Source organism: Peromyscus maniculatus, chromosome 2 (assembly GCF_049852395.1).
Source record: "Peromyscus maniculatus bairdii isolate BWxNUB_F1_BW_parent chromosome 2, HU_Pman_BW_mat_3.1, whole genome shotgun sequence".
Classification (NCBI taxonomy): Eukaryota; Metazoa; Chordata; class Mammalia; order Rodentia; family Cricetidae; genus Peromyscus; species Peromyscus maniculatus.
The window spans coordinates 166,466,469-166,492,368 of NC_134853.1; the positions used below are offsets into that span (position 1 = coordinate 166,466,469).

The window sequence follows — 25,900 nt, forward strand, 5'->3', positions numbered from 1 at the left end:
TGAATAGTAAAAGTATGAACGTTCTTCACCTTTATTTATTTGTTTTTTGAGACAGGATTTCTCTATAGCCTCCCTAGTGCTGGGACTAAAGGTGTGTGCCACTACTGCCCTGCTCTTTGTGGTTTCTCAGAGGCACTGTGACATTATCTTTGAAGTTGTCCCCAAAGTTACAAAGATGATGATGGGGCAGCAACAAAGCTCTGCTGAGAAACCACTCAGGGCAGAGCCTGGCCCACCCCGACTCCAAAGGTGGGCATCGGGCAGCCACACCTGGGCAAAGCTTTGCTGAGAAACCACTCAGGGCAGAGCCTGGCCCACCCCGTCTCCAAAGGTGGGCATCGGGCAGCCACACCTGGGCAAAGCTCTGCTGAGAAACCACTCAGGGCAGAGCCTGGCCCACCCCGTCTCCAAAGGTGGGCATCGGGCAGCCACACCTGAGCCTGGCCCACCCCGTCTCCAAAGGTGAGCATCGGGCAGCCACACCTGGGCAAAGCTCTGCTGAGAAACCACTCAGGGCAGAGCCTGGCCCACCCCGTCTCCAAAGGTGGGCATCGGGCAGCCACACCTGGGCAAAGCTTAACCGGCTATTCTCTGTATTTATCTCATGTGGAGGTCAGTGACGTCCTGGGAATGGGTTCTCCCTAGCTACTCCGTGGGTCCTGGGGCTTAACTGGGTGCAAGACTTGGCAGCAGGTGCCTGTGTCCGCTGAGCCATTGCACCATCCCTTTGGTCAGCCATTCTGACGTGGAGCAGTGAGAACTGTTGTATGTTCTGACTTCTTCCAGGTGTACCCACAACTTTCATTTTGCAAAGCTGGAGGACCACTGGGTACTGGTGCATTTTACAGGAGCACTCATTTCGTTTAGTTAGGGACAGGTCTCCAGCATCTCTTCATGGTCTCACACTTGCTGGTTGTCAAGAATGATGCTGAACTTTTGATCCTTCTGCTTCTGTCCTCCAAGTACCTGGAGGATAGGAGTGTACTGCCGTGCCCAGTTACGTGGTAATTTAACCCGGGGCCTCAGGCTTGTTGGGCAAGTGCTCTACCAACTGAGCTACATCCCCAGCCAAGGTCGTGGTTTAAAGAATTCCTTCGTCTATCCTGGATAAAGATGGCTGGCAGCAAGCCTAAACAACACTTTAGTTCTCTTCACCACTAAAGCTAGGAAGGGTCTTTGTTGTCCACTGTCCCCTCAAACTCCTGGGGTCAAAGCAATTCTCCTGCCTCAGCTCCTGGAGCAGCGGGGGTTACAGGTGTGCATCACTGACCTGACTAAAGTAGGACTGTTCTTCCTTCTTTCTGTGCATGGGTGTTTTCCTGCGTGTATGTCTGTGCAGCATGCATGTGCCTGGAGCACTCAGAGGCCAGAGAGGGCATCAGATCCCCTGAAACTGAAGTTACAGACAGCTGTGAACTGCCATGTGGGTGCTGGGAACTGAATCTGGGTCCCCTGGAAGAGCACTGGGTGTCTTAACCTCTCCAGCCTCTAAATGGGAGCCTTTGAATGGATTTACTCTTTTTTTTTAATGGCCTTATTTAAAACATTCATCTTAGCAACTGATCTTAATTTCCTGTTGGTTTTTAATCAAACCTTTAAACTTCAGTTTATGAACAGTATGGCGATTCCTTCCCTGAGCTACTAACACTGGGTCACTTTGAATTTCCACAAAGGCATCTGATGTCATGCATAGCATCATGCTGTGGAATTGTGCTTCGCCTCAGCGATGTTCCTCTGCAGAGGAGCCAGGATGACCCCAACATTCCTGTCTTCACTCTCAGAGCTGTACAAATCATGCTTTTCAATGTACTCTTGGACAAGGTCCGGTACCAAGTATCGGATGCTCTGGCCCCTTCTGAGAGCTCTCCGGATCTTAGTGGATGAGATGTCATTGGTGATCCATTCATTCACCAGGTGGATGTTGCTCTGATGTCTCCACAGCACATCGGACTCGTAGATGAATTTCTGAGCATCACTGCCAGTCCGAGTGATACATATGAGCCCGTAGTTGGCCACAATTTGCGTGATGTCCTCTATCTTCCACAAGTTGGGGACACTGAAGGACTCCAGTAAATCTGCCCCACACAGCAGTTTCACCCTGGGCACACCTTGAAGGAAGAACCAAACAGAGCTTCAGACTTTGTTTTCTTTTTTCTTTTCCCAAGACAGGGTTTCTCTCTGTAACAGTCCTAATTGTCCTGGAACTCGCTCTGTAGACCAGGTTTGCCTCAAACTCAGAGATCTACCTCCTAAGTGCTAGGGTTAAAGGTGTGCACCACCACCGCCCTGCTGGGCTCCTTTTCTTAATAATCACCCATATTAAAGTGGTTGTGCATGTGCATGAATGCAAGATAAGTAGATCTGCTCTTTTACCTCAGAACCAATCTCTCCATCCTACAATCAGAAACCCAGCAGGTATGGAATAAGAAATAAACCTGCTGTGGAGTCTGAGCAACCTTTGGGGTCCTGGTCAAACACCACGAACCTGTTGGTTTGGGCTCTTGGAGCTTCTTTGGACTAGAATCCTGCTTTTGTTCAGCCCACTTCCTCTTCCGCCCAGGCCTGTCCAGCACAGGAGAGCTTTGTGGGTGATCACAGCTGCCAGCTGCCAGCTTCTCCTGATGGTGTCTACAAAGTGACAACACAAAAGAATGTTCCTTAGGGGGCTGGAGAGATGGCTCAGTGGTTAAGAGCATTGGCTGTTCTTCCAGAGGACCCAGGTTCAATTCTCAGCACCCACATGGCAGCTCACAACTGTCCAGTTCCAGGGGATCCAACACTCTCACACAGTCATACATGTACACAAAACACAAATGTACATTAAATAAAAAGATAAAATTAAGAAAAAAAGAATGTGATGTCAGAGTGCTCTCTGAAGTATTCTTGTGAATGTTGTGTGCACTGCAACAGTGAGAGTTAATAGTAATCATTTGTTCCTTTCCACAACTCTGACCCAATCTTCTCAAGTTCTCACGTTAGGAGAAGTATTGGCCTAGCAATGGAGAGGAAAACAGAGAGGTCAGAGTTGCAGGTCCACCTGGAGCAGGGCTCCTGACATTCATCAACTGACGGAGAGAAGACACTGTCGGCTCTGTCAGGCGCTGTCAGCCCCCCTGAGAGAGGAGCTGATAAAACTGCCCAGTCTTTTAGCTTATGTTCAACAGAACCGGGATTTGAACCCAGCAGTCTGGTCCAGAGCCTACAGCCTTGACCGCAACAGACCAGGGCCTGATCTTGCAATGAAGAAGCACACGGCAAGGACAGGGACTGGGAGGGCAGGCCGCCGAGGCCTTCAAAGGCAGCAGCAGCAGCCGCCGCACTGCAGGAGCTGGGCCGGCGGCAGCAGGGGTTCAGTCCTCAGTCACTGCGAAGCTACCCCAGCATAGGGACCATAGGGACCGCACCCCAAACCCAGCAGGGGTCCCCCTAACCCCTGTCCTGCTCAAGTGCCAAAATGAATGTGCGGGAGGTGTGATAAGTTGCCATGGAGCCGGAGAGGGGCGAGTGGGGATGAAACAGGAGCATGGCCTCCAGGGGAGAGTTCTGACCATCGGCAGGGAGACTGCTCTCCTGTTAATCCTAAAAAGGGAGTCCAGACAGCTGCCACCTTCTGCTCAATGCCCCGTCCAACCCTAACATTAGACAGAGACCTCATGGAAACTTCCAGTGTGGCTGAGATTCTGTAGGTGAGGCCATTGGGGAGAGTCCTGGGAGAAAGATGCCACTGCCACACTGCAGCACCCTCCATAACCCACAGCTCAGGGCCTGGTGCCCTCTGTCTGTGACGTCAGCAGCCACAGAGCGCAGTGGGGGCAGATCAGGTACTCCTCTGACTGTTCAAGGGCCACTGCGCTGTCTCCAGTCTCTTTAACACGTGGATCTCAGAATCCCAGCATACTGCACTCACAGTGCCCAGAGTGGCTTCCATGTCCTGCTCTGACCCCTTCCTTATCCAGCCAGTCTGGAGGACTGAGAATCCTAAGAACAGGCATTAGACAGGGTCTTCAGAAAGCCCCTTAATCCACTCTCAATATTATGAAGAGACAGTTAGACACTGCCTCCTTCCCTGGACTGCCTTCATAGGTCTGGGCACAGAGGTCTGGAGAGCCTCCAGGCAGCACGCCCGGTTGGCTGGACCCTGGGCAAGCACTGCCTGACACTCCTCCTCATTAAATATGACAAAGCCAGGTGGTGGTGGCGCACACCTTTAATCCCAGAGCTCAGGAGGCAGAGGCAGTGAGTTTGAGGTCAGCCTGGTCTATAGAGCGAGATCCAGGACAGCCAGAGCTGTTAATACAGAGAAATCCTGTGTTGAAAAACCAAAACAAAAAAAAAAAAGAAAAAAGAAAAAAAAAAAGAAAAAGAAATGAAAAGAAAAGAGAGAGGGATGTGGGGGCAGAGGAACCTCTTCAGAACTGTCAGCACTCTTCCCTGAGCAAATCCTAAGAACAAAGAAAAGTTCAGACATTTATAAGTTTGGGGGTGGGCTGGCAGGAATTTTCACATCTTCTGGTTTAATTTAACACAGTGTAAGTGACAAAGAGCACGGAAGAGCCAGACCCTAAGTTGAGAACTGTCAGGTCACATCTCAGCCTGCTTATGAACCCTGACCCAGAGATGCTGCAGGAGTCTTGACTTCATGGCCTCAGGCTGTGGCCCCGGCCTTTTTAAGTAATCATTATCTTTTACGGTAGGCCTATGCTCTAACCTCCCCTTTAAGCCATTTCCTTCCTTCCCTCTTCCACACCTAAGAAGACGGATCACCACAATCTCCTTGAGGAACTCTAGTTTTCCTTTATTCTCTGACAGAGATATCTCTGAAGAACAAATGTGTCACCCCATGCTTAAAGAGGCAAAGGCCTGCTGGGCGGTGATGGCACACACCTTTAATCCCAACACTTGGGAGGCAGAGGCAGGCGGATCTCTGTGAGTTCGAGGCCAGGCTGAAGAGTGAGTTCCAGGAAAGGCGCAAAGCTACACAGAAAAACCAAAAAACAAAAAAAAAGATGCAGAGGCTTAGTTAGGCTCCGCGCCCTGTGGTAGCCTTTTGTAGGAAAGTGCAGCCTTGGTGTGTGGGCTGAGTAAGAATGGTCCCCACAGGCTCATGTATCTAAGTGCTTCGTCACCAGGGACTGGCACTCTGAAAGGATCAGAACGGTCAGCAGGTGTGGCCTTGTTGGTGGAAGTATGTCATGGGAGTGGGTTTTAGGTTTCAAAAGCCCATACCAAGGCCTGGGTCTCTCTCAGCCTGCTGATGAGAACGTAGCTCTCAGCTGCTGCTCTAGCACGCTGTCTGCCTCCATGCTCCCTGCCAGGATGATAATGGACCAAGCCTCTGAAACCATAAGCCAGCCCCCAGTAAAATGCTTCCTCTTATAAGCATTGCCTTGTCTCGGTGTCTCTTCAGAGCAACAGAGCAGTCACTAAGACCCTTGGGGACAACCTCAGACCTGTCAATCAGAGGCAGGAGAACAGAAAACATGGCAACGGGAACAACCCCGCCCCCTTCCCTAGAACCAGTGACATGGACCGCACTACAGTTACCTGAGTACCTTCACAGTCTCCACCCACTCCTTCTGAAGACTTTCCCACGTGTCCACTTCCACCCACTGTGAATGCTTGGTGGCAAGCTCTGCCATGATAATCCGGTGGTGGGCAGGGATGAGGCCTTTCTTCTTGTACGCATCGCCAACGGGTGAAATTATGCCTTTGATAACTCTGTATTTTCCTGGATTAAAGAGTTGGCTTGATATTAGGAATAACAAACCAAACTTTATGGACAGGAAATATGACCGATACTATTTTATAGTTATAATTTCCATCTCTCTCTTCTCTCTCTCTCTCTCTCTCTCTCTCTCTCAACAAAGAGTCAAATTTAGTAGCTAATTGAAACTGGTAAGACTGATAATCTGAGTTCAATTCCCAGGACACCCATGGTGAAAGGGAAGAACAGACTTTTTTCTCCCCTGACCCCTCATGTATACCATGTCACACATAAAACCCGCACACGTAAGTAAGTAGTTTTTTAAATTAGAAAAGAAACTGTAATAACAGATTTTAAGTTATCGTTTAAAGTACTTTAAGTGTACAATTCTGTACTGTTGAGCACATGCACGCTGTTACACAACCTTCACAACTTTCATTTTCTCCAACTAAAGCCCTACACACCCCTTACACACTCACTCTGGGTGAGTGTGCCAACATGGCTTACACTTAAAGTTCTTGTTGGTCAGAACTCCAATCAGAACTGCTGAGTTCCCTTATGAAAAGCCCGAATCAACCTGCACTGTTCCCTGGAGCAGATGCAGGGATCCGTCTCTCCTCACCTCGGCACTGACAGCACAAGCAAGCATGTTCCGGGCAGTGTCTGCTCAGCCCCGCCCTTTCTTATGTTAGTCACACCTGCCCCCCCCCCTCCTCCTTCCCCTCCCCCTCCTCTTTTCCCCCTGACACAAGGTCTCACTGTGTAGTCATGGCTGTCCGGGAACTAGACCAAGCTGGTCTGGAACTCACAAAGACCCACCTGCCTCAGACTTCCGAGTGCTGACAGCTGGGATTAAAGACATGCACCATCACACCCGGCCACATGCACACCTCCTTCAGCTGGGATTAAAGACATGCACCATCACACCCAGCCACATGCACACCTCCTTGCTGCATTCTTTGCACAAGCACTTCTCCTGCTGAGCTACCTTGCTGTCCCCATTCACTTTTTTTGGCTAAATCTCTATGCCAGGAAACAGAGCAACATGCTGTGTCCAGGATCAGGCACTCACACCGAAACAGTCAAGTGTCTCGAGTTGTTTTTGTTTGGTGTTCGAGACAGGGTTTCTTTGTGTAGCCTTGGCTGTCCTAGAACTCGCTCTGAGGATCAGGCTGGCCTCAAACTCACAGAGATCCGCCTGCCTCTGCCTCCTGAGTGCCGCTGTTAAAGGCGTGTGCCACCACCCAGCTTTGCCTCTAGTCTTAAGCTACCTAGGTTATCGATCCTTACCTGTTGCATTCATGTAGTCCCTGGCCAGCTCAAAGAGTCTGAGGTGCATGTTGGTAATTGGATTAAAGGAACCGCAGGCCAGGAGGACCACTTCTGTCTTCTCGGATGAGTCCATGGTGAGAAGTTGGAGTTGTTGATCTAAGTGGAAACCTCTTACATCATTGTCTACAAAGGAAAAAGGAAGCAAGCTCATTTATAGATCTCTTGACATCCGCCCGGGTTCTCCCTGCAAATGGTGGGCACAATCTTGGCTTTACTGATTGAGATGAACTGCAAAAGCGGCTTCACTTTCTGCCCTTTGTTTGGATAAGTGTGTAGTTCCTACCGAGAAGAGTGGGATAGAACTCTCTATTCCTTATGATTCGATTTGCCCAAAAGAATATGGCAGAAAAGACAGCATGTTAGTCCTGAGCCTAGCACTTAGAGGCTATTAGATCATAGTTTTCTGCTGTTTATGGTAACATATAATAATGTGCTAGAGGATACATGTCTCTAACTCCAGAATGTGGAGAGGGACACAGGAGGAGATGGCAACGAAGTCTCACAGGCCAAGCTGGCCTAAAACTGGCTATGAAGCCAAAGATACCTTTGAACTCCTGATCCTCTTGCCTTCACATCCCAGGCACTGGGATTACAGGCGTGCCACCATGACTGGCTAAAGCTGGATACATTTTAGAGAAAAGAGGTTGCACAGGCCTAAGGACACAGCCCAGCATCCTGGCTGTGTCACGGCATGGTGGAGGAAGAGGAGGCAAACCAGTGCCGTTCAGAAAGGGCCAAGCCTACGGGGTGGCCTAACTTGGAAACAAGGCGCACACCTTTAATCTCAGCACTCAGGAGGCAGAGGCAGGTGGATCTCTGAGTTCAAGGCCAGCCTGGTCTACAGAGCAAGTTCCAGGACAGCCACAGCTACACAGAGAAACCCTGTCTCAAAAAAGACCAATCAACCAACAAAACAAAACAAAAAACCTGTTCTTCTGAGAACCAATTTACCCTCTCTCTCTCTCTCTTTTTTTTCTTCAAAGACAGGGTTTCTCTGTGTAGTTTTGGTGCCTGTCCTGGATCTCGCTCTATAGACCCAATTTACCCTCTTGACCCCCTTGCTTTCCACAGGCACTTCTCCTGAAGGAGCCACCTCAGCCGGGCCACACTGGACACCAAGCTTCCAGCACATGGACTTCTGAGGAAACACTCAGACAACACCTCAACTTATAGCAGACGTCCCTGTCTTCTGCTGCGGCCTCTACCATGAAAACAAGCCCCTGCCAGACTGCTCGGCCATGACAGCTGCACCCACCACCCTGCTGCTGCTAAGACAGCTGACCTCTCAATAGGTGGCTGCAGCCATAGAGGCCAGCCAAACCACAGCCATGCCACAGCCATGCCACAGCCATGCCACAGCCAAGCCACAGCCAAGATGCTGATTCCCATAGCCAAACCACAGCCAGGCCACAGCCAGGCCACAGCCAGGCCACAGCCAAACCACAGCCAGGCCACAGCCAGGCCACAGCCAAACCACAGCCAGGCCACAGCCAGGCCATAGCCAGGCCACAGCCAGGCCATAGCCAGGCCACAGCCAAACCACAGCCAGGCCACAGCCAGGCCATAGCCAGGCCATAGCCAAACCACAGCCAGGCCACAGCCAAACCACAGCCAGGCCACAGCCAAGCCACAGCCAAGATGCTGATTCCCATAGCCAAACCACAGCCAGGCCACAGCCAGGCCACAGCCAAGCCACAGCCAAGATGCTGATTCCCACAGCCAAACCACAGCCAGGCCACAGCCAGGCCACAGCCAAGATGCCGATTCCCACAGCAAGCCCAGGTGACACCAGAAGCTCACGATCAGCAAACCCACAGGTGGTCCTGAGTCACAAGCAGAAGTGAATATGTACTGATGGATGTCACTCAGATTTTGTGATAGAATTTTATTAAAGTAATTTACAGGGCTGGGGATCTAGCCAAGTGACAGAACACTTGCCTAACGTATATGAGGTATTCAATTCCCCCATAGCAAAGGAGCAAACAGACAGACAAACAAGGTAATTTATATAGTTCGTGAAAAAAACACGAGAAGCAGCAATGACGGCGTCAGTGGGAATGGAGGGAAGCATGTCTGAGGCCCCCAAACCAAACAGTCCCCTGGAGTTCCAGCTGCCTGGGGCGGGGTGGGAGAGTGGGGGCATGGGGAGGTGGGAGGAGGGTGAGGCAAGGATCTGAGAAGACCTGGACGAAAGACCAAGATGTCATCTCAAAAAATCTTCCCAATCTCCCCTCCTCAAAAAACAAGAATAAAAACAATAGCACAAAACAAACAAAAACCACCAGGGCCTGGGAGATGGTTCCGTCAGTAAAGTCTTAAGTGCTTTTCCATCCCGCAAACATGAGGACCCAGAACCACATAAAAAAGCCAGGCACAGACTGGAGGGTGTCAAGGCATCTCTGGCTAGCCAGTCTCTCCAAATCCAAAAGTTCCAGGTTCAAAGCAGAGCCAGCCAGTCTAGTTCAATCAACAGGCTCTAAGTTCTGTGTGAGACCCTATTTCAAAAGCTAAGGTGGACAGCTATTAAGGATGACACTGAAAGGAAAAAATCAGTGGCCATCTTGAGAGACACTCGCCCTCCCCCCAAAGGTATTTGCTGGCCAGCAGTTTTAGAATTGATCATAAGTTGAACTTATGGGAAGTAAGGCTGAAACAATAAATCTATGTATTCTGGGCTTGGCAAAACAAGATATGGGGAGTAATGGGCTTAACTGACCAGAGTTGACCTCATAGGAGAGTAGGACTGGAACAATAAATCTGAATGTGTATATCCTGGGTTCAACAAAAGCAGGACATAGGGAGTAAAAAATTATGTCCCTGTAGATACCCTGAATCCCGTTAGCCATCAGTAGCCTCATGCTTATAGTTCAGCCAGTAACTTCAAAGAACTACCTCACCCCTAGCCCCCTTGTCCAATCCCAAGCCGCGTGTAAGCCTTTCCTATATAAACCCCTTCAAGTGAGTGCTCAGGGCCGTCCTCCTCCACCGCTGTGTTGGATGTTGGATGCAGACCAAGCCCAGGCTTGCTTGTTATCAATAAACCCCTTTGTGTTCTGCATCAGATATTGGCTCTGTGGGGGTCTTGTGACTCGGGCACACCACCACATACTTACCCTGGCTTCCACATGCATACATACATACATGTGCACCTTCACACACACACACACACACACACACACACACACACACACACACACACACACACACACACATTCTGACCAACCAATAAAACCAAACAACGGGAGACTCCTAAATGTGGACAGAAAATTAGGAACAGCCATTATGTTTAGTTTTTTTTTGAGACAGGGTTTCTCTGTGTAGCTTTGCGCCTTTCCTGGAACTCACTTGGTAGACCAGGCTGGCCTCGAACTCACAGAGATCCGCCTGGCTCTGCCTCCCAAGTGCTGGGATTAAAGGCGTGCACCACCACCGCCCAGCAATGTTTAGTATACTGTTAAATGAGTTGAGGCTGGTGCTATGGCTCAGTGTTGAGTGCCTGCCTCACATGCAGGTACCGGATGCCCTAGGTTCATTCCTCACTAGTATTCTTCCCCTCCGAGAGAGAGAGAGAGAGAGAGAGAGAGAGAGAGAGAGAGAGAGAGAGAGAGAGAGAAGGAGCTGAACAGGAAGGATTTCAATGCCCCACTTCACACTCTTCATCACAAAACCAGGGTTTCCTAACTCTATCCCTTCTAGTGTTACCTCTATCCACTTCCTATACGATGCACCTGTTGGAGAGCTGGGAGAAACAGAAGGGCCAGAAGTTCAAGGCCAGCCTGGGCTATAGGAGACCCTGTCTCAAAAACAGGCAACATCTCCATAGATCTGTGGCCTAGGGAACTGGGATATCTGCCAGCCCTGGGCATATACAAGTCAGGTTCTAGACACTAAGGAACCCCAAGGAAGAGCGGAGCGGAAGGAAGGAAAAGCTGAGCATGCTGTGGAGTCAGGGAGCTGCCTGGGGTCTAGAGACAGAGATGGAACAAAATGCTCCCAGCCCCACCCTGTGCTGCGGGATGAGCTCAGGTTTCCTTCCCCTTGGTGACGGAGAAGGCCGGTGGAAGTTGATCTCTCAGCACACAGGAGGCACTCTTCGTCCTCTGTCACACTGAGGACCTGTCTCAGATAGCCATCCTGGCTTTACCAATTCAGCCATCTCAGCTAGACTCCTGACCCCCCAAGGCACAGAAGGGTTAAGTTACCGTGAGCTCCTGCCTCGTGGCCTGTCCCAACATGAAGGTGACCGATGGGTGTGGAATCTCAGGCAGAACTGTTCGGATCGCCACCGGACCAGTGTCGCCATGATTCACTTTTGTGTGGTCCACACAGCCTACCACCTGCACTGCTGGCTGCCGAGGTCACACCGGCTCAGGCTGTAAGTGTCCCTCCCCAGCACACTGCCGAGGTCACACCGGCTCAGGCTGTAAGTGTTCCTCCCCAGCACACTGTGTCAGAAGGTTCACTGCTTCCTGGGGCAGTTCTTCAAGTTTAACTAAAAATTTACTTCTAAATCACCCATCTTTTGAGTTTTAAAGACACCGTGATGGGAACATTAATCTAACGTCTTGGAAGCATTAACTACAACTACAGCTGTCTCAAAGAGCGCTGTGACTCTCCTGGGCTCCCCTTGTCTAAAGCCATGTTGGTGCACTGTTAAATGACCTATCAGACTACCTCTCACAACCGCCCTCTAAATGGATGCCATTTCTTTCAAACTAGTAACTTTAAGCATGAGCCTATATCTTGCTCTGATGCTGCTACAGGTGTTTTAAATAGTGTAGATTTTGAAGGTATCTATTCCTTAGAGCACCTTCATTTGAAGGTGCAATAATTGTTTTCTATGAATATCCTAAAGACATCTGGCCCTAAACCCTACTAATAAAAGAAACAAAGTGAGAACAGCTAGTTGGGGAGGAGATGGACTATTATTTAGCAATTAATGTTTGCAGCAGCTAGCAGTGATTCCCATCTGGTCTGCAGGCTGTGGTAAGCCTCCATTGACTGGTCACACTCAGTGTGGCTCCACCAACTGTAGGCAACGCTATCAGAGGTGTAGGCGAGGATGCTAATTGTTTCGCTTACTGCTGCTGTTTGTCCTTGTCAAATTTCCTGAACCCTGGTTTCTGCATTTTTAAAATGGGGACCCAAGTCTTGGTAACATGTACCTCTAGTCCCAGTGCTTAGCAAGCTGAAGCAGGAGGATTGCTTTAGCACAGGAGTTCAAGAAGAACCTGGGGAACGTAGTAAGACTTAGTCTTTAAAAAAAAGTGTGTGCATTCATGTGCTTGTGTGGTGGTGCTTTCTTTAACCCCAGCACTCAGAAGGCAGAAGCAGGAATGAGTTCAAGGCCAGCCTGGTCTATGTAGGGAGTTTCTGGCCATAAAGACATGTAGTGAGGCCTTATTGTAAAAAAAGAAAGAGAAAATGGCAAAGGGGAGTACATAGTCCTTACCTTATAGAATTTTGTGACTATTAAATAAGATAATGTGAATAAGACATTCAAGATATTTATCCAGTTTCAAATATGAACTTTTTTCTTTTTCTATTTATGCTTACTTTGAGTTAATACTTACTATTTGTGTGTTGTTTCATAACATTAACTTAATTACAGTAAAGGGATCAAGGTCCTACAGATTTCCTAAGGAGCTGAATAATGGCAGCTAATAATTCTTTGCTTAGGTATTAACAGGTACATTTCACTGGAGAGTGGAGTGCATGGCAATTCACTTTTGCCTGGTTTAATTAGCATGAAACAGAACTTGAATTTGGTTCCTTGGAGTCCTAAAGGTGTACCTCCCTGTCCCTGTGCCGTGCAGCCAGGTGGCGGTGTTCCTGTTTGGGATCGGCACCCTGACACTCCAGTTCTATGTGCTGCTAAGGTGAGTCTCGGCCCAGGCAGGCCTCACCTGTGGGGCGGTGCGGGTGCCCCCTGGAGTTCCTGCTACATGCTTAGGCGCTGCCTGCCCCTTGCCTCTGCTCCTATTACTGGTGGCAGTCAAGTGCACCTCTTTGCATTCTTGAAAACCTCAGTGGAGTGAAGGCTGAAGAGATTTGCACAGATTAAGTTTAACTTTTAACAAATATTTACTTACAGTATAAGAAGTCATTCAATGGGAGATGGTGAGGGTACCAGTGTCACCATTCACAGATTTCCTAGAGGTCAGACCCAGGGGTCTAAGGTTAGCTAATGTCTGCAAGGCTGAGGGCAAGGCGGACACAATCAATCAGCTGGATTCCGAACTGATGTGCTATTCATATTCAGTGCTAACAGCTAAAGCTGTTAGAGACCATCCACTAACAACTGTGGAGGCTAGAGACCGTCCACTGACTGTGAAGGCTAGAGACCGTCCACTAACAACTGTGGAGGCTAGAGACCGTCCACTGACAGCTATCACAGAGGAAGCAAAGCAAACACAATCTAGTTGCTTAAAATAAAGAGTCACAATCTTAAAAATGTGGAAATTCTACAAAAAAATCTGAAAACTGAGAATCCATTGACTTGATGGGGATACAAAGAGAAGGCATGGGATGGTGGTAATTCCACAATGCAGGTCTACCAGAGGAGGTTTGTACACAATACAGTGCAATTCTTTACTCCCAAAGGTCAGAATTTCTACGAAGTATTTTTGCCAAACCATCAAATGAGGATTAGGAACCTAAACATTATATCCTAGTTTCGATTAATGGTATTCATTACCAAGCTGCCAGGAGCCAAGATGAAGCCACTGTCAGAGTAGAGTTAGACATGAAGGGAGCTCCTGATGAACCGCAGACACAGAGGTTCTGCAGCGATGAAGGGTACCAGCCTGTGAATTGCCTTTCAGGCCCAGATCCTCGCGGTACTGCAGTCAGCCTCTCCTGGCCAACCTGGTTGGCAGTATCATCTTCACCTTCTTCACCCTGGGTAGGTGTGCGGCTGTCTGTAAGTACTCAGCAGGTGTCTATTGTTTGATAAAGCGGCTAAGACAAGGTTTCTGCTCTAGAGACATTCACAGACTGGCACACAAGAAAAAAATCACAGTGAAAACTCCGATGGTTGGCTGGGTTGCAGATCAAAGGTAGAATGTTCGCTTAGCATGTAGGATGCCCTGGGTTTGACTGGCACTATCATTAAAAATAAAACAAAACTTTAAGCCGGGCGGTGGTGGCGCACGCCTTTAATCCCAGCACTCGGGAGGCAGAGCCAGGCGGATCTCTGTGAGTTCGAGGCCAGCCTGGGCTACCAAGTGAGTTCCAGGAAAGGCGCAAAGCTACACAGAGAAACCCTGTCTCGAAAAATCAAACAAAAAAAAAAAATAAAAAAAAAAAAAAATAAAACAAAACTTTAAATGACGAGAATCTTTTAAACTTCTTGGGTAGCAACCCTCATAGTTATCCTACAATTAGAATGTGAAACTGAGGCTAAATCTTGTAAAATAAATCACATTTTTCTCCTTTCTTCCCGCTCATTATTTGGGGAGTACGGTGTTAGTTTCTTGAGATGGATGGTTTTGCATTCACCATGTATGGTTAGGCTCAAACTCATGGTAATCTTCCTGCCCCTTGACCTTCAATGCTGGGATTACATGCATGGGCCACCATGCCTGAACTGTAACAGTCTATATAGTTATAAGAAAGTTCTGGGCCAGGCGGTGGTGGCCCAAGCCTTTAATCCCAGCACTCAGGAGGCAGAGGCAGGCAGATCTCTGTGAATTCCAGCCTGGTCTACAGAGTGAGTTCCAGGACGGTCACCAAAGCTACACAGAGAAACTCTGTCTCAAAAAAAAAAAAGAAAGAAAGAAAGAGAGAGAGAGAGAGAGAGAGAGAGAGAGAGAGAGAGAGAGAGGAAGGAAGGAAGGAAGGAAGGAAGGAAGGAAGGAAGGAAGGAAGGAAGGAAGGAAGGAAGGAAGGAAGGAAGAAAGAAAGAATTTTCGGAATTTAGTTATTCATTCAATTAATAGTGCTGGACCACCAAGTTGGCTCAGCAGGTAAAGGTGCTTGCTGGGTAGGCCTGGCAACCTGAGTTCTATTCCAGGAATCCATGGGAAAGGTAGGAGAGAACAGACTGTGGTGATATATTGTGTGCCCTAATAAAATTTGCCTGAAGATCAGAGAAGAGAACAAGCCACTAGATTAAACATGGAGGCCAGACTGTGGTGGCACACACCTTTAATCCTAGCACTTGGGTGGCAGAGATCGGTCTGGATCTCTGCGAGTTCAAAGCCACCCTGGACTACATGAGATTGGCTCAGTCTAGGAGAGAAACAGCCAGGCAGTGGTGACACACACACACACACACACACACACACACACACACACACACACACCTTTAATCTCAGCACTTGAGATCTCATGCCTCTGCTACCAGTATTTGGGAAGCACACATGCCTTTAATGCCAGCACCAGGAAGGAAGTGACATGGCTGGGCAGAGAAGGTATATAAGGTGTGAGGAGACAGGAATTAAGCTCTTTTCAGCTGAATCCCTTTAGGCTGAGGAGAGGGAGGAAAGAAGACTGTGAGCTTGAGGCTAGCCTGGGCTACAATAAGAGTCTGTTCCAATACACAAAACAATGAAAAGGGGCATGTCTCTGAGCCAACGACACCTAACGAGCACTGCGTCCTGTCCTTCCAGGTCTCGTGGTACTGCTCACTCAGATGGAGCCGGCCCCGCAGGCCCTGAGGGTAACCTTCTCTGTGTTTGGTGCCGGGTCCTTTGGTGAAGGAGCGTGCACAGTACTGTTGACAATCTTGGCATCAGATTGTGTATGTTTTTTCCTTCTTTTTTTTCTTTTTTAACATTAATTCATCTATGTGTATGATTACATGCATGCCACAATATTTGAAGAGGACGACTTGTGGGTTCCAGGTCTCTTCTATCTTTTTTTTTTTTTTTAATTTTTTTTTATGTGCATTAGTGTTTTGCCATGAACTGGAGTTACAGACAGTTGTGAGCTGCCATGTGGGTTCTGGGAATTGAACCCAGGTCCTTGGAAGAGCATTCTCTGCTCTTAACCACTGAGCCATCTCTCCAGCATCACTTCCTCTATCTTTTATGTGGGCTCTAGGGATCAAATTCAGGCTACCAGGCTCAGCAGCAAACATTTACCCAGTGAACCATCTCTTTTTTCTTTTGGTTTTTCTTTTTTTTTTTTTTTTTTAAAGATTTATTTATTTATTATGTATGCAGCATGTATGACTACAGGCCAGAAGAGGGCACCAGATCTCATTACAGATGGTTGTGAGCCACCATATGGTTGCTGGGAATTGAACTCAGGACCTCTGGAAGAGCAGTCAGTGCTCTTAACCTCTGAGCCATCTCTCCAGGCCCTTCTTTTGGTTTTTCAAGCCAGGGTTTCTCTGTGTAGCCCTGGCTGTTCTGAAACTCATTTCGTAGACCAGGCTGGCCTCGAACTCAGAGATCTTCCTGCCTCTGCCTCCTGAGTGCTGGGATTTAAGGTGTGCACCACCACTACCTAGCTTTGTTTTTAAGAATTTTAAAACATGCCGGCAGGTGGTGGCATTCGCCTTTAATCCCAGCACTCGGGAGGCAGAGCCAGGCAGATCTCTGTGAGTTCGAGGTCAGCATGTTCTACAGAGAAGCTCCAGGACAGGAACCAAAACTACACAGAGAAACCCTGTCTCGAAAAACCAAAAGAATTTCAAAATGCTCATCTTACTCTGAAAGCTTGGTTACAAATAGACAACCATCACTTTTCAATATTTACTATCTACTTGTGCAGAAGACAGAAATATACAGACATGGGATTCTTAGTAAGATGCACAGTGCAGTTACTTTAGGAAAGTCAAAACCACTCTAGGAGCCAGAGGGAGAGCTCAGTTGGTAAAGTGTTTGCCTCATATTCGAGGACCTGAATTTGATCCTCAGAACACACATGAAAATGCTGGGTGTGGCGGTACACACTTGTAATTCCAGTGTTGGGGAGGTGAAGACAAGCAGACCCCCAGGCTTAAGGGCTGCCAGCCTAGTCTAACAGCATGAGGCCCCGTCTCAAAGGAGCAGACAGCATTCCTGAGGATATCTGAGGTATCCCCCTGCCTCTACATGCAGTACGCACTTGCATAAACATGTACACCTTCATGTACACATGAATATGTGCACAAAAAAGAAGAAACCATTTTTTAAAGGAGTATGGGTTTTTAGCTCATTGGTGGAAAACATGCTTAGTATGTATGAGACCCGGGTTCCATGCCAGCACGTTCCTAAAAAAAAGTTCTGGGTCAGCCTGGGCTACATAGAAACACTATATCAAAACCTGAACAAAGCAGGGCAGTGGTGGTGGTGCATGCCTTTAATCCCAACACTCAGAAGGTAGAGGTAGGCAGATCACTTGGGTTTTTGTCCAGTCTGGTCTACAGAGTGAGTTTCAGGACAGCCAGAGCTACACAGAGACCCTGTCTTGAAAAACAACAACAAAAAGCCAAACAAAACCCAAACCAAACACCACTGGCGCAATAACAAAGGTGTTCCTGACGGTGCTTTTTGCTTCTCACACAGGAGAGAACCACCCCTGAACTTTACTACTTATCCGTGCTGTTGTCAGTGGGCAACCTGGTATCCACGGGTAAGTAAACACTCCCCAAGTTCCCATCCGGGTCAGTATGTTGTGAGGAGCCCTGGCTCCTGCTGCAGGACCCTCCGAGACAACAGAGTTCAACAGGAATGGGAGGCTTGGCATGAGATAGGAAGCTCCCTGGGGATGTAGCTCAGCGGAGAGAGTGCTGGCCCAGCACAGCAGAGGTCCTGGGCTCACGAGCACTGCCTATGCCCAGGTGGTGGCACTCAGCTGGTAATTCCAGACACTCCTGAACCAGTTCCTGGCCCACCCGGGACACAAGATACTCTGCACTCAGGAAGCAGACGCAGGTGGATCTCCGTGAGTCTGAGGCTAGCCTGGTCTACATAGTAAGTTGCAGGAACTATACAAAAAGAAACCCTGTCTCAAAGACAGATCTTTTCACAGCAGCAGTGGTTACCTGCACAGGACTAGTTCTCTCAATATTCCATCATCATGCCAGAGGAGGGGCCTGGAAGGCCCCACCCTCCCTGAGCAGCTAAAGGCAGTTGATGGTTCTTGGTGCAGGGAGTCAGGTTTCTCATTGGTGTACCCCCTGGTAAGTTGCTCTTACTACCCCACCGCGCGCGCGCGCACACACACACACACACACACACACACACACACACACACACACACAAACATTAATTAAAGCCTCTGGGCCACAGAGAACAAAAGGAGACCTGGGGGTGGGAGGGACTTGCTGGGAAGGAGGGTTTTGATGGAGGGGAGGGGACAAGAGGCTACTGTTGGAATATGACCAACAAGCGTGTTATATATGTGGCCCCCATGTGTATGAACTTTTGAAGCAATAATTTTTCCAATGTAGCACTTTTATTGATTATTTGTGAATTTCACATCATGCACCCCATCACACCGACTTCCCAGTCCTCCCAGGTCCACCCCTCCCACCCTTGTGACCTCCCCCCAAAAGAGAAGAGAAGAAAAAAAACATACCAAGTCCAATCTGGGTTGCCCTTATGCTCCCTGGACATGGTCACACTCGCGGTGGCCAGCCCCTTAAAGAAAAGGGAGTCCTTCCCCACCCCCGCCACGAGCCACCACCTGTGGGGAGCCACGCTTCAGCGTCCCTCTCACAAGTTTGAAGAGTTCTCTTCAATGGCTTCCTGTTCAGGCCTCTTTTTGGGGGTGGGGAAGAGAGGTCCTCACAGAAGCCTTCTGTGTCTCTTATTCTCAACCGTGAGTCTGCTGTCATCGACACCAGTGCAAAAGAAGCTTCCGTGAGAAGGAACCGGTTTTTTAGAGCCCCCCCCCCCAGTTCCGCTCCACCTTAATTAGACCCTGCACTTTGTCCTGCAGTGCTTTTCTCGGGCATGGGGCTCATCTGGCTGTCCAAAGTGACCTGTCCAAGGCCAGATGCGAAGCCAACAGTCTGAGGCTAGCCCACGGGTACAGCCTGGTCAACTGAGCCTGCCTGCCCCAGCAGCACTGCCGCTGCCATCAAGCATCTCAAGGACTGTCTCCTCGATGCCACTTCTGCACCGTGGCCACAGCAGGAAGCATGCCAAGACCAGCCATCGTGGAAGGAAGTTGCTCTCAAACATGAATGAGCACTGAAGAAGCAGGAAATGAATTAACTGGTCAAGTGACGTCACAGGATTGCCATCACCAACAAATTCATGCACAGGAGGAGGGGGGGTCTTCACAACTCTCAAGATTGTTGCTCTGGCTTCTATAAACCTCAGTTTCCTGTCCAGAGAAGCTAGGATCTGAGCCGGTGTCGGCCGCAGAACGTAAGCACGGATGGAAGAAGGGAAATCGCCTATTTCAGAACCAGCCTTGCAAGGACACTGCGACTCGGACCAGTCATCTCCCAAGATCAATTTACTGATTCTTCACGTTGTGGGGAACTTGGGATAAAGAGGCTCTCTTTATGGATTACAACAATCTTTCATATCATTACAGCCAATTACTTTGTAGCCAAGTATCTGAGTTTCATTCTGTTGCTCTGACAAAACCCCGACCAAAGGCAACTTGGGAGGAAAAGCTCATTTACCTTCTATTCCCAGGTCAGTCCATCAGGGAAGGATGCTGGGGCAGAAGTAGAGACTTCTGACGCTGCTTGCTGGCTTCCTTACATAGCCAAGACCACCTGGGAGGGAATGGTGTTGCCCAATGTGCTGGGCCCCTTCTCCATCAAAGCACAGGACAGTCTCCCACAGACACGCCCACAGGCCAATCTAATCTAGACAATTCTTCAATCAAGTCGTTCCTTTCTGATGACGTTAGGCTATGGCAGTTAACAGTTAAAGCTGACAGTGAACTTTTACCCCTTTTCAACTTGGCACACTAACACATCACTTTAAACCATAACCTTTCAGTTTCTTGTCCCCAAAGTCTCATGTTAATATTATAATACAAAGCATAGGCCAACTGCTAAAATTCTCAGTCTTTAAAATTTTCAATACTTTTAAAATTCTAAGTCTCATTGAAAGTTCTTTTTTGTTTGTTTGTTTGTTTGTTTGTTTGTTTTTGTTTTTTGAGATGGGTTTTACTGGGTAGCCCTGGCTGTCCTGGAACTCTGTAGACCAGGCTGGCCTTGAACTCACAGAGATCCGTCTGCCTCTGCCTCCCCAGTGCTGGTATTAAAGTCATGCACCACTGCTGCTTGGCTCAATACAATAGCTTTTATGCCATTAAAAAACCAAACAAACAAAAACCTCATAGAAGACCTCAGACATTGCCAAGTTCAGCTACTAGCTTGAGTATAGTCTTGGCCCCCTCTGGACTACAACTCCATGTAATGACCCTGAGGAAATACTTTCCTATTTGTCCCAATGAAGCCCAGAAAATTTCACATCAATGTCATTGATCTCTTACTAAACTGGCCATTTGGCCCCAGCTGATCAGCACCACAGATTCTTAATAGAAAACATAAAGGTGGCGAATGCCTTTAGTCCCAGTACTTGGGAGGCAGAGGAGGTTGAGGATAGCCTGGTCTACAGAGTGAAATCGAGAGTGAGGGCCTGGGTTACACAGAGAAACCTTGTCTAAAAAAAAAAAAAAAAGAAAGAAAGAAAGAAAGAAAGAAAGAAAGAAAGAAAGAAAGAAAGAAAGAAAGAGAGAAAGAAAACATCACACAAATAGCCCTGATATTCTTTTCTTCCCTCTGAAACTTCACAAGCCAGACCACCACTGTCTGCATTTTGCTCAGTAACTAAGTTCTCCTAAAAACAGCCCATTAAGTTTCCATGATCAAATCTCGCACACTGAGTGAAAGGATCCAGACATGAGAATACGCTGTTGGAGTCCACTTATAAGAAGTCCTATCTGGGTCACGATACATATTTATATAATGACAGAAGGTGACTCGGTGGTTACCTCGGGTGAGTTGGGAGTGTTAAGCACTGAAGAAGACATCTTCGGGATTCTTACTTATGGCATCCCCACCCTCTTTCCTGTACCTCTCTTAGAATGACAATACAGCGACTCATTCTCCTTGAATGTGTCTATTTCAATTAGGCTTATATTCCTATAATAATGATGCTGAACATGATAATAACAATAGCAACGTTCACTGACTTATTCCTACATGTCGAGCATCTCCTATGAACTCATGGAATCCTAACCACACAATGAGGTGGGACTATCACCAAACATACCATCTTTTCATATGAAGACACTGGGGCTTAGAGGGGTTGATTAACTTGCCCAGGATCTGACAAGTGGAGTAACACTGTTAATTCTAAAAGTCGAAGCTCTTACCCATCATGCAAGACTTACAAGATATCTGTTAGTGGACATAGAAAAGAGACCCAAGACTAGGGATATACAGGACTCCCCTGGCATTCAGGAGGCTCTGAGTTCAAGCCCTGGCAGTGCCTAAACAGGATGGGTAGTAAACCTTGGGAGGTGGAAACCGAAGAATCAGGAGTTCAATGTCATTACACATCGAGTTCAAGGCCGAGAGGGGCCACATGAAGGCTCTGCCTCAAAAATGAGTGAAATATATAATGAAATCCAACATGAGCATTAGGTATATAGAACATTAGGTTTGGGTGTGAGGCTCTTGGTTCAACCCCCGACACCGATAAATTAATAAAGGCGGCCCAAGAGTACAGAAAGCCTTTGGCTTGTGGTCCTTCCCACTATGCACACTCCATCTGCCCCCGTATGGCTCCCGTATACTAAGTCCAAGCCGAGGCCCCCTAAGCTCCTCCTATCAAGTCCTGCATTTATTTGGCTTCCCAATTAGGATTCCCACTTCTGAGTGACTATCTTAACACATCATTCCTCCTTCCTGCCTCAAGGTCATTAACTCTACACAAGAACCCAAAGGCATGCCAGAAGACTCAACATGGAATTGCAGAATCCTGACCCAGAGGAAGCAACTGCAGTACACAGAAGGCAGGACTTTGCTCCACAGCTAAGACTGCACACACTAACACCAGCAACCATGCCTGAAACCAGGAACACTCTATCATTATTAAAACTAAGGAAGGAGCCTTAGTCACTTAGAGTGGTCACACACTCTTTAATCCTCGAATTCCAGTGAGTTCAAGGCTAGGCTGGTCTACACAGAGTTCCAGGCAGTGAGACCCTGTCTCAAAATCAAACAAACAAACAAAACTACAAAAGTACACTGTGAACAAGAGTCCATTCAGCAAATCCTTCAAACGGTAGAATAGTCTCCAGGCTTGCTCCTTCGCTTGCTTTGTTTGTGAGACAAAGCCTTGCTGGGAAGTCCTGGCTGACATGGAACTCCATTTTGCTCGTTTAACATTAACTTTATTTGTCTCTGATAGGGAGGATAAGCAAACCCACACGGGACATGATTCCAAGCCCTAATTCACTACCAGAGCGAAGTAAAACTGTCTCTTCCATCTCCTGTTAGCACTATATGGAATGTGCTTTTTTCCTTATCCTGTTTTCTTACAAGGACAAAACTCCCAGATGTATAGTAGTGACATCCTGTCCTTCAAGAGCAATCGGCCACTTTCCTGTGTTTACATTAGAAAAAAATTTCGGAGAATTGTCATCCATATGACTACTAGAAAAAAAAAAAAAAAAACCAAACCACTTGAGTAACATTCAAAAGGACCTTGTTTCTCTACGCCTTACCCCATAGTTCTGGGGACAGAACCCAGGATCAAGCACATGGCAATATACCCCCCATGACCCTAGCCCAAGGCTATTCTTTTTTTTTTCCTGTCAAATGGCAACCTGAATATCTCTCTCTCTCTCTGAGACAGGTCCTCATTATGTAGCTCTGGCTACCCTAGAGCTCACTCTATAGACCAGGCTGTCCTTGAACTCATAGTGCTGGGATTAAAGATGTGCATCACAATGCCTGGCTCTGAATCTGTCATTTTTCTTCTTCTTCTCCTCCTCCTCCTTTTTTTTTTTTTTTTTTTTTTTTTAAATAAGGACTCATGTAGCTTAGGCTGGCCTGGAACTCCTGGTCATCTGGCCTTAGCATCCCAAGCACTGGAATTACAGTTGTGGACTACTGAACTCATTTGTTTGCTTGTTTTTTGAGGCAGAGTTTCTCTGTAGCTTTGGAGCCTGTCCTGGAACTCTCTCTGTAGACCAGGCTGGCCTCGAACTCACAGAGATCCAGCTGCCTCTGCTGGGATCAAAGGCTTGCGCCAACCACTGCCTGGCTATTGCACTCATTTTTAATTTATGTTGTTTGTTGGATTTTGTTTGTTTTAAGACTGGGTTTCAGTCGGCAGTGGTGTCCCATGCCTTTAATCCAAGCATTTGGGAGGTAGAGGCAGGCAGATCTCTGTGATTTTGAGGCCAGCCTGGTCTACAAAGTGAGTTCCAGGACAGCCAGGACTGTTACATAGAGAACCGCCCCCCTCCCCGCAAAGACAGGGTTTCATGTTTCTAGGCTGTTCTAGAACTCATTTTGGAGCCTCCACCTCAGAGTGTACCACCATCCCCAGCCTAGGTGGTGCTGGCAATTAAACCCAGGGCTTTATGCAAAGGAGCTACAACTGAGCTGTATCTCCAGCCCCACGAATCTCACTTACTGGTGGCCGCCTCCTCCTTATCTCTCTCTCCTTCCAATTTCAGCTTTTGGCTGAAAAGTTCCCACAACTTAGGCTTCCGTTCTAGTAGAACAAAGTTCCCTCACACTCATTGTTGCATTCCAACTAAGAAGTTAGCACACATTCTCACAAAATTAGAGATAACTGCATCAACACAACAGGCACACCGTCTTGACTTGGAAGCATTTTTGCAAAGTAGGCTGATAGTTGGATAGAAAAGCCGTTTCAAAATTGCAACTGCAAACAATAGCAACAACAACAACAACCAAAAAAAAAAAAAAAAAAAAAAACCGAGGCAAAGCGCCTGCTGCAATACACCCCTTAGAGCGCTAGGATAATTCAAGCTTGAAGTTTGAACTGATGGAATGAAATGCAAATTTTAATACTGTCTTTGAACGAAGTTTACCACAAAACCCGATGGCCTGTGTATCTCTGTACTTCCTCTCAAGGAAGAAGAAATCACCCCAAAGTTTTTCCACTCAGTTCCCGGGTAACGTTTCAAGTCCATTCAGCAGATATTTTCCTAGTTCTCAAAGGGTTTGACAAACCGCTTTCAGGCAAGTGGATCTGATCTTTCCCAGATTTGGAAAGAACTTAGGAGGAAAGGAAAAGTCCTTCACAAAAGCCGGTTTCTTCCCCAGTGCCTCTTACCCACGCCCCTCTAAGCACATGGGCGCTGGCTCTCAAGACACCTCTACTGAGGGTCCCCACGTGAATTGACGGGCACCAAGGCTACAGGAAATATTTGCTACTAACTTTGGACCCGAGATAGAAGTAAAGGGCAAGAGTTGACTATGAAGACCCGGCTTCAGGGGCCGTTAGAAAGGACTCTAAAGGCCCAGGCACTGTGCATTCCCCCTTGCTTGGCACAAGAAGGGGCACTGGGCTAGCGCTCCGAAGGGCGGGTACCCTAGGGCCGAGTGCGGGGTGCTTACCAGGCCCTGAAGGCCAAACGGACCCAGTCCTCCAGCAGACAACCTCGGCCCGGAAGCCAGCGCAGGGAACACCGCGGCCGCGCTTTCATTGGTTCCATGCAGCCGGAAGTGCGTGCGTCTAGCGGAAGTGCTCCCCCGGCGTGGTCCGCCCGGTCGAGGCTGTCAGGGGCGGGGCCCCTGGTTCCAAACACTAGGATCCGGAGACCAGCGGCGGGCGGGGAACGCGAGGTTGTCCTGTTCCTGATCAAACCGAGAGGCGTTTCGCAGAACTCCGCGACACAACAGGTGACCACCGCCTGCGGGAACCCGGCCTCGGCGAGACCTGCAGACCGCAGCTTCGAGTTCATCTGCGGGGAGGAGATTGGCGGCCGAGGGTGCCGCTTCTCTTTTAATCCTGTCCCCGCTTGGTCCTGGGTCGCTTCCTGCCCCGAGAAGGTGTGCTTTCTGCCGTTGCCTTTCGTACTCCTGGGTTTGACAGGTTTTCCTCAAGGCGTTGCCTGGGTGCTGTGGCCTCATCAGAGGAAACCTCAGAAAAAGCTACAGGAGGCACAGTTCAGGAATTACCCTCTCTTGCGTCTTCCTAGGAGTGGAGAGTGTATTTCAATTACAGGCTATTTAAGGGGAAGTTATCTGGTCGGCTGTAGGCCAGATTCATATCTAGCAAATAAAACTACTTCATAGTTTCCCTTGGTCTAGCCAACTCCACCCCTAGGAGGTTTGAAGTTTGAGCCTCCTGTAAACCCTATGAACAATTACGCTTTCCTCAAATTGACGATACTCAGGGCTTCCAAAGTTGGCGGTTTGTGCAATTTTGAGAAGCCGGGTGAGCATGAATAACTTCACTCCAGATGACAGTATTTGAGAGCCATTTCTGCAGTTTTGAGGAAAATGCACCTCTTTTCTTCAGTACTAGGTGGTGCCAGTGAGTTAAATCTTTCTGACCTAAATCTGTAGCGTGTGGTGAAAGCTTTTTAAAAAGCCTCTATAATCCCTGAACTTTATTCAGAATAACTTTGCTTCTTGAGACTGTATTGAGGCTTGGGGATGTGGCCTATTGATAGGGTGCATACTTAGCATGCTGGTTCTTCCCATTTCCCCCCAAAAGGAGATAGATAAATTTTTCTATTAAACAGTAATAACTTACTGGGCAGGGGATATATCTTAATAGTAGAGTGCTTGCCTAGACATGAATGAGGCCCTGGATTCAATCTCCTGTTTTGGGGGGGAAAAAAAGGCTGGGCAGGTTGGCACATATCTGTAATTCTAGAAATAATATAGTCTTTTCAGTTTGGGGGTTTGGGGTTTTAGGGGGGGGTGTTATTTTTTTTATTTTTTATTTTTTTGGTTTTTGCTTTTTG

The 25,900-nt window shown here is 48.0% G+C and overlaps 2 protein-coding genes across 4 annotated transcripts in view; one reads left to right on the top strand and one right to left on the bottom strand.

The window, feature by feature from the left end:
• Nmnat1 (nicotinamide nucleotide adenylyltransferase 1) lies at positions 1 to 24,666 on the bottom strand. 2 transcript variants are annotated; one of them, XR_013048824.1, is made up of 6 exons: positions 24,543 to 24,666; positions 6,995 to 7,159; positions 5,545 to 5,728; positions 2,486 to 2,628; positions 495 to 2,108; positions 1 to 200 (listed from the first exon to the last, which is right to left on the bottom strand). XR_013048824.1 is itself a non-coding variant. In XM_006975217.4 (5 exons), exons 2-5 carry the CDS (start codon positions 7,107 to 7,109, stop codon positions 1,696 to 1,698), a joined length of 855 nt encoding a protein of 284 aa, XP_006975279.1. In that variant the 5' UTR covers positions 7,110 to 7,159; positions 24,543 to 24,666; the 3' UTR covers positions 1 to 1,695. The 2 variants fall into 2 exon arrangements, 1 of the variants encoding a protein (XP_006975279.1); XM_006975217.4 differs by having other exon boundaries at positions 1 to 2,108.
• Positions 24,643 to 25,900, top strand: part of Lzic (leucine zipper and CTNNBIP1 domain containing) — an 11,078-nt gene continuing 9,820 nt past the window's right edge. The window contains exon 1 of one of the 2 annotated variants that reach the window (XM_042272470.2): positions 24,643 to 24,827. The gene's annotated coding sequence lies outside the window, so the exon portion shown is untranslated. Of the gene's footprint in view, positions 24,978 to 25,900 lie in introns of both variants that reach the window. The other variant, XM_006975218.4, reaches the window with a different exon arrangement.

Excerpts from the sequence above, each read along its gene's own strand:
- Nmnat1 (XM_006975217.4), bottom strand. The coding sequence starts at position 7,109 with ATGGACTCATCCGAGAAGACAGAAGTGGTCCTCCTGGCCTGCGGTTCC. Across the intron at positions 5,729-6,994 it reads GGACTACATGAATGCAACAG|GAAAATACAGAGTTATCAAA; the intron begins GTAAGGATCGAT and ends TCTTTAATCCAG. Across the intron at positions 2,629-5,544 it reads GAGACTGTGAAGGTACTCAG|ACACCATCAGGAGAAGCTGG; the intron begins GTAACTGTAGTG and ends GTCACTTTGTAG.